Source organism: Benincasa hispida, chromosome 8 (genome assembly GCF_027475165.1).
Source record: "Benincasa hispida cultivar pf3 chromosome 8, pf3_genome.v1.1, whole genome shotgun sequence".
NCBI lineage: Eukaryota > Viridiplantae > Streptophyta > Magnoliopsida > Cucurbitales > Cucurbitaceae > Benincasa > Benincasa hispida.
The window spans coordinates 35,848,001-35,855,961 of record NC_143485.1 but is presented as its reverse complement, the minus strand read 5'-3'; the positions used below and the strand labels follow the sequence as shown (position 1 = coordinate 35,855,961).

The window sequence follows — 7,961 nt, the reverse complement described above, 5'->3', positions numbered from 1 at the left end:
TCCTCTCTCATTCTCTCTCACTCTCTCTTCTTGGTCTCCTCTCTCTCGCTCTTCGCTCCTTTACTCTTTGCTATCTTGCTCCACTGCATATGGCGTTCTGATGGCCGATGACAACACCTTTAGAACGTTCCAATGGTCGACAATAAATGGAGAATGGCCGGTGCAAATGGAGGAAGGAAATTTGAGAAGAAGAAGAAGCGGAAGATGAAAAAAGAAAACATGTAGTTTTGTAACTTTGGCTAACAATGATATATGCAAGAGAGCAAAATTAAAAAAGTAGGGCAAAAACCATTTTAAAGTTTGAGATTGTCTTTTAATCAATTATCTCGAGTAAAATTGTTAATCTCATTCCAGTTAATTAGTATCAATGGATTAGTTAACTTCTCAATTATAAGTATATTACTTAATCAGTAGCATCTTATACATCAGCCCATAAAAATAATCTAAAGTTACTTCATACAAATATAACAAATTCATCCTTTCCTACAGAAACAAGTTCTAAAATTCAACACAAACTTTAAACAGAAGTTACATTTATTATTGATCTTCTTTCACTTTCTGTTTGAATTTTCTTAGAAAGTTTTAGACAGTTTTCTGTCAACTGTAGAACACTTGATGTGAATTACATAATCCTAGAATCTATTTTCACTTTCTCAGCCTGTTCACCAGTGTTGTTGACAATAAACACAAACACCTTTCTAATAAAAGAACTCAGAACTAAATAAAACAGGAGCTTTCTGAGTATTGTGGTAGAAGGAAAAGCGTATGAGCTTTCTATCCGTCATTGAAGCAAAAGTAATTTTTGCCTTACGTTGTTTTTGTATCTTGCAATTGCCTTTTCACTAGTGCAGTGTAGACACCATCCTTGCTAAGAAGTTCTTCATGTGTTCCACTTTCAAGAATTTGACCATCAGAAACAACGGCCACGGTGTCTGCAGTCTTGACGGTAGATAGCCTATGAGCAATGACCAAGACGGTTCTGCCTTTCATCAGAGAATCCATTGCATCCTAAAACCCGTCCATTGATGAGAATTTAGAATTATAAATATGAAATCGGAAACGGGGCAGGGTACTTTTTAAGTTTCTAAAACCAAACCAAAAGTATTCACAACAGACCTGCACAAGGTGTTCACTTTCAGCATCTAGAGCACTTGTGGCTTCATCCAAAAGGAGAATTCTTGGGTTCATAAGTAGAGCTCTTGCTATAGCTACTCTTTGTTTCTGACCGCCTGACAGCCTTACCCCGCGTTCTCCGACATGAGTTTTATACTTTTCAGGGAAATTTGATATGAAGTCATGTGCATTGGCCATTTTCTGTCATTTCAGTAGTTTTAAGTTAAACAATAGGTTTAGCCCTAAAGGTTTCCAAGAGACAAAAGGACATAAGATCTTACAGCTGCATTTTCTACATCAATGCTATCAACTTTGCCATCTAAACCATAGGCTATGTTCTCCTCTATAGAGCAATTGAAAAGAACAGGCTCCTGACTGACTATACTTATCTGCAATTGACAAGCAGACCATCATAATTCGAAACAAGACCATACAGAATAGATTTGTAACGCAACCTGAACTTTCAATCGAGTTAGAAAGGTAAATTTTCATTTAAACTTCTTACCCTTTTGTGTAAATGGTCATGTGATATCTCTACTAGAGGAACCCCATTAATCAAAATCCGCCCTTTAGTAGGATCATAAAATCTTTCGATCAGATTTGCTATGGTGGTCTGTGGCAAACAAAGAAACATGCACTATGTTAAGCAGGCTTTTAACACGTAATAACTCTCAGATTTCTTGTCATAATCAGTATAAGAAACACGCATTCAGCAAAACAAAGTAAATTACTTTTCCACCACCACTCGGACCAACTAGAGCTACTTTAGAGCCAGGCTGCAATCTCAATGATATTCCCTGTATCATGGAAGTTGTTATCATTCAATAACACTGCATAACCTGTCCCCACATAATTAAAATTTAAGAGAGTAATTACCTTCAGCACAGTGTGATTAGGACGGGACGGATATGAAAACCAGACATCGTCCAACTCAACTTCTCCATCTTGATCACTACATTAAATCATTAAGTGTAATTGTTCTACTCCTATTGAAAAAATTGAAACTAACAGTTCTTTCCTGTTCGTGTAGTCACATTTGCTCGCTCTTGATAGAATTTGTCATCTCAAAAACTAATAAAATAAAGCAAGATGAAAGAACCCTGAATAGTAAATACCAACTAACTAACCCAATGCTCAAGAAACAAGAAAGCCTAAACGTAAAAATTATCCAAACACTCCCCTCCAAAATAGAGGAGGAAATTTCATTTTCAATTCATAAAAACAAAAAATTAGCATACCCAATGGGGCACTTGTTTCCTGAATTAGTCATCGTAGATACACGATCAAGGAGCTGAAAAACTCGTCTACTAGCTCCAGCAGCTTTCATGGCTACAGTGTACAGTCCTGACAACCCCGATACGGACGTTCCAACTACAAACAGAGAGCTGATTGCAGTTACTTTTATTGTTCCTGTGAAAAAGTAAAACCCCATAAAACAAAGAAATCTTACCAGTTAAACTATAAAGGATGAAAGAAGTCAGAGCTCCCGGACTCATGAACCCTTTGATTGTCAGATTAGCTCCATATATCACAACAATAATAACAGATAAGGTCGATGCTGCATAGAGACCTCCAGAGAATAATCCAACCACTTTCTGTTAAATGATAAGATCGGGAGTAAGAGCTATGAGCCTGCAGAAAGATAGACACATGCACAAGCTCAAAAAGATATTTTTCACTTCCAAAATAAACTCACAGCTTGTTTAAGTCCAAGTTGCAATGTCTCCTCGACTTTCTGAGAGTACCGTGATATCTCATAGGATTCTTGAGCAAAAGATCTGACGGTGCGCACGGCACCAAAAGATTCCTAAAACAAAAGCATAACAATGACTTTTTCTTTATTTACTCTGGATTTCATCATGTAAGATAATAACCAACTTGTTCACACAATGTGAGTTTATACCTCGGCAATTGAAGCACAGACAGCAGCTGCTGCTTGAGTCTTGTGAGAAAGCTCACGAAGGAAGCGACCAAATTTACGAACAGCAACAGAAATAACAGGGACAACAACCAAAGCCAATACTAGAAATGATAAACCAGATAAAACAATGAGCATATTGGGACCCTAAAAGTTATATGTTAACTGCTTCTGCTTCAATGTTCAAATTCTTACATGTTAACTTCCAAGAAGTTGAAAACATGAAGGTCAACCCAATTATTGCAGTTGATAGATTTCTTAGGGCCTCAGAAAGATTGGTAGTTGCTGCATTCTTAATGATTTGGGTATCCTCAGATAGCCTACTAAGAAGTTCCCCTGTTCGAGTGACATCAAAGAAGGCTATTTCCTACAAAATTCAACAACCGTTCCAGAAAACTTTCACATGCTAAAAGTAATGAATATAAATTAGACTTTGTAGCTTTATGTTCCCCTTTTTTCATTGGGGGGGTACCTGATTAAGAAGATGAGTAAACAAATTCTTCCTTAAGCGAGCAACAACTCTCTCGCTAGCAGAAGAAAATAACCAAGCTCGAATAGCTGAGCACACCGAACTGGAAATCCCATTTTTCATGAGTGAGTGCCATAATATTTTTCAGATGACATAATAATGGATCTAAGATAGTTTGAATAGCCCAGAAATATATTTCAAATAGACGTCTAAATCATAAAGCAGAAGCCAGTTCACAATCAAAGCTATTAGTCTGCCCTTCTATCTGGTTTAGGATTTGCCAACAAGCATAATCCCATGGCAGTTTTATATACAAGACAATGACTCCACATATTGTGCCTTAAGTTTAAAACGTCTAAATAATCATACCCAACTAAGACGATCGATGTGATGTATACAATGGTGTTAGTGACTTCCTTTAGAGCTTTGCTTTTCTGTTCGGGTGTGTTGATGTCTCCAGATACAATGTCAATAATCTTTCCACCAAATTTTGGCTGCAGGATCAGCATTTCGAAGAGTATTATACAGTAGTAAAATCATAACTAAGTTCATGGCCATAATTTCAATTTTGTGACCATGGAATAGATACATAAAAACACAGAAAAAAATGCATACGATCAATATACTTGTCGTGGAAGCAATCAGAAGAGCAATGGTAGCAATTATCAACTTCCCCACTTCAGGCTTTGCCTGCAATACAATTCAGATGTTGAGCGCTTGAAAGGTTTAGACAGCAGAACTGATGGCTTCTGCCAACAAAACACCTACTCACTTACAAGTGAAAGTACTCTGCCGAATCCAACATTTGCAGGCTGAAATTTGCAAGCATAATCAGCATCAGAAAACAAACAAGAAACAATCAAACAACTAGTTAAGTGAATAATCCCCTCCAATGAAATCTTTACTTCACTGAAGATCTAATGGAAAACATTACCGGTACAGCATCCCCATGTTCCAGGTCTGTCAACTGACGATCTTCTGATGTGCCATTGCTCTTTCCCCCTCCCTACAAAAAACAAGGAAACAAAAACAAAAACCGACGAACACCCACGTAAACATAAACATAAACATCAGCATTATAAGCCCCATTAACAATTTATTCATCCATTTCAAGCTACAAAAAGTAACCCACGAAACTTTGAAAGTGATGCTAGGATCAAAATCACTTCCAAATAAGCAGGCACGTGATTGAAATTCAAACAAAGCATAAAGAAGAACAGTAAAATCCCACAATAGAAACCAAATAAAGAAAATAATAGAAAGCATTCCATCGATTCATTCAAAAGGGACCAAATCATTGTTCACGAACACCATGGAAATGGAAAAATAGCTTACCCCACGATCAAGTAGCGGAACTCTCTGGCTTCCCATGCCTCTCATCGTTGCAAAACTTCAGAAAATCAGAACCGGCCAACGAGGGGTGCTGCTAAAGTCAAGTCTATGTGGAGTTCTATGCTCCAAATACGAAAATTAAAGGGCCCAAATGAGAGAATTTGAATTTTATATATTTCTAAGCTGAAGCTGACAAAAGTTGTGGAGAAGTTTTCGAGGCCACTTAATTGTGGAGAAGGCTTCCCTTCCTTGAGATGATTATGGGAAAGAGACAAATTCCCATTTCCCTTTTTAAATTACATTGATCAATTTTAGCAAAAAACCATTTCTTTTTTCTAAATCACATTGTTTGAATTTTCTGGTGAAGGTGTAAGCATTTTATAATTTCTACTCCGTTTAGGCATATTTGTTTGACCAGGAAATCGACAGAAAATCAGACAAAATACTAAAAATCCAAGCTTCTGCCTCGATTAACCAAGTTTTTTTTTTGTTTGATTGTTTTTTGAGATTCAGTTTTAAATATGTTATCTATCCAACAAAAATATGTATCTGAATATATTATGATCTTATTATTCAAGAAGAACACAGATTAGATTGATTCTTTTTTATTGTCAGGGGAAAAAAAACAGAGAGAGAGATTCTTTTTTTCCTTGTTTTAAAGTTAAACTTTGTTGAATAGTTTTTTTCAAAGAAAAATAACAATAAATAAATAATGTTGAGCAGGCTTGTAATTTAGAATAAAGTTCTTTCTAAAAATTATATATTAAAAAAGGATTAATGTTCATTTAAAATAAGGTTAAGAAAATTGTGCTCTTGATTTTTTTTTCTTTTTTTTTTTTTAGAATTCCGAAAAAAAAAAACAGTTTGATTTCAAAAATAGAAAAATAAAGAAAATTATTTATACATTTTCAAGAATAGAAAAATAAATGAAACTATTTATACAAAATAGCAAAATTTAAATTAACCCTTGAATGGTTTTGCCAACTTTTATTTTAAAAAAATAATAAAAAATAAAAACTCGACTCTAATGACATCCTTCTTTAAAAAATCATCAATTTCATAATTTGTATACATTTTATAACAGATGTTAGAAATTTGAAGCGAGAACTTTTAAAGGGTTAAAATTATAACATCTTTTAAAGTTTAAATCGAAGATTGCATCATTTATCCAAGTTCGAGGTATGATTTTAAAAGTTTGCCGATGTATTAAAGGTTATGTTGTAAATTTATTTTCAAGATTAAAGTTGTATAATATATTTTGATCAACTTAAACTTAGTTCAGTGGTAATTGTCATACATTTTCTCTGGTCGGAATGGCTCGATCTCATCTCCACGATTGTTGTACTAACAAAAATCTAATGTTTTTAAACTTTAAAATGGCTAGGAGATGTTTTAGACTTTCTCAATATATTCTATATCTATTACAATTATTTATTAATTAAAGTTATGATCTCATTAGACACGTTAAAAACTCATGGTCTTATTAATATATATAAATGGAAAGGGAAATGTCTTATTATAGTATTCTACCTTTCTTAAAATATCAAACAAATCAATAACGTATTCTATACATAACATTTAAAAATTAAAGGACATCCTTTTTATTTATTTATTTATTTTAAAAAAAATTGGTAATCTATTCAAAATTTAGAATCTAATATATCGTATTGTTTGGGGAAAATTATATTGGTATAATTAGTTTATTGAATATATCATAATTGTAGGACGTGTTTGGAATACATTTTAAAGTGTTCAATTTAAAAAATAAGTCATTTTGAAATAAATTGAAGTGTTTGATAATGAGTCAAAATAATTTTTTTAATATATTTTAATTAATTTTTATCAAAATGTTTAAATAAAAATGATTTTTTTTAAGTCAATCTAAACATACTGGTAATGTCTCAACTAAATAACTATATATTATTGATGTACTTCTAGAAATTGAGAATAAAATAAATAAAGTTAAAACTTTTGGTTCAACAGCCCAAATTAGACCAATTAGGTTCATTTGATATATTGGTCATTCTTCCATTTGTAAATGGAACTTATAAAACAATGTATACATATATTATACATTCCTTTCATTAATCTTTAAAAACGACTCTATATCTTTTAGTCAAACTTCAAAAATAGAATATTATCGTTCTTTTTTTTTTTGGTAAGAAAAATAAAATAACATTTGTTTATTAAAAAATAGGACAAATATCAATTTATATCCCTGAAAATTTAAACCCTAAACTAATTATTGTATCAATTTAAATTCGGAACTTTAGAGATTGTATCAATTTAAACCCTGAACTTTCATAATTGTATCAACTTAATCCTCCATTATGTTTTATTTGTATACATTTATGAATGTTCAGGGTCTAAATTGATATTTATGAAAATTCAAGATTTGAATTGATACACTCATGAAAGTTTAAGGTTTAAATTGATATAATTATTAGTTAAGGGTTTAAATTGATACAACTCTCAAAATTCAGGGTTTAAATTGATACAACCCCAAAGCTTAAGGTTTAAAATGATACAATTTTTAGTTTAGGGTTTAAATTAATACAATTCATAAATTTAGGAGTAAAATTAATATTTACACAAAAAAAAATAAAAAGTGACTTTTAAGTCAATTGGTCAATTTTAGATTATATAATTATACATCTTTTAATAAACAAAAATTGTGACCTTCAAATGGGCGGCCTCTATGAAGCACAGATACTTTATGTGAGGCAAATAATCCATATACACATATGGTAGGAGTGTACATGGTCCGCGTTGGGCCGGATTGAAAGAATTTTGTGGACCAACCCAAAAAACTGAGTTGGCTAATAATGAACCCTATCGGTTCATTTTTAAGGGTCAACCCAACCCAACCTAACCCAAAATTTTCGGGTTGGATTGGGTTGGGTCACCGGATTTTTTTTTTTTTTTTTTTTTGAATTTTGACTGTTCTTTTTCGTTACTTCCCGTTTTGTTGAACAATTTGATTTTTGTAGGTCAATAAACTTCCATATTTATAAAAGTGAACTAATTCTAAATATATTATCAATTAATAAAAATTTAATAATAAAAAACATGTAATATTGTAATCTATGCGAAATTTTAACATTTACATTAAAATACAACCACCATAAA

The 7,961-nt window shown here is 32.5% G+C and overlaps 1 protein-coding gene across 1 annotated transcript; it reads right to left on the bottom strand.

Moving 5' to 3' along the window:
* Window positions 1-516: 516 nt before the first annotated feature.
* Window positions 517-5,509, bottom strand: ABCB27 (transporter associated with antigen processing protein 2). The gene is made up of 17 exons (XM_039040140.2): window positions 4,836-5,509; window positions 4,435-4,506; window positions 4,277-4,312; window positions 4,116-4,190; window positions 3,870-3,994; window positions 3,504-3,603; window positions 3,227-3,398; window positions 3,017-3,135; window positions 2,810-2,920; window positions 2,564-2,708; window positions 2,352-2,484; window positions 1,990-2,065; window positions 1,845-1,910; window positions 1,619-1,726; window positions 1,395-1,502; window positions 1,117-1,314; window positions 517-1,008 (listed from the first exon to the last, which is right to left on the bottom strand). Exons 1-17 carry the CDS (start codon window positions 4,878-4,880, stop codon window positions 808-810), a joined length of 1,890 nt encoding a protein of 629 aa, XP_038896068.1. The 5' UTR covers window positions 4,881-5,509; the 3' UTR covers window positions 517-807.
* Window positions 5,510-7,961: the final 2,452 nt, after the last annotated feature.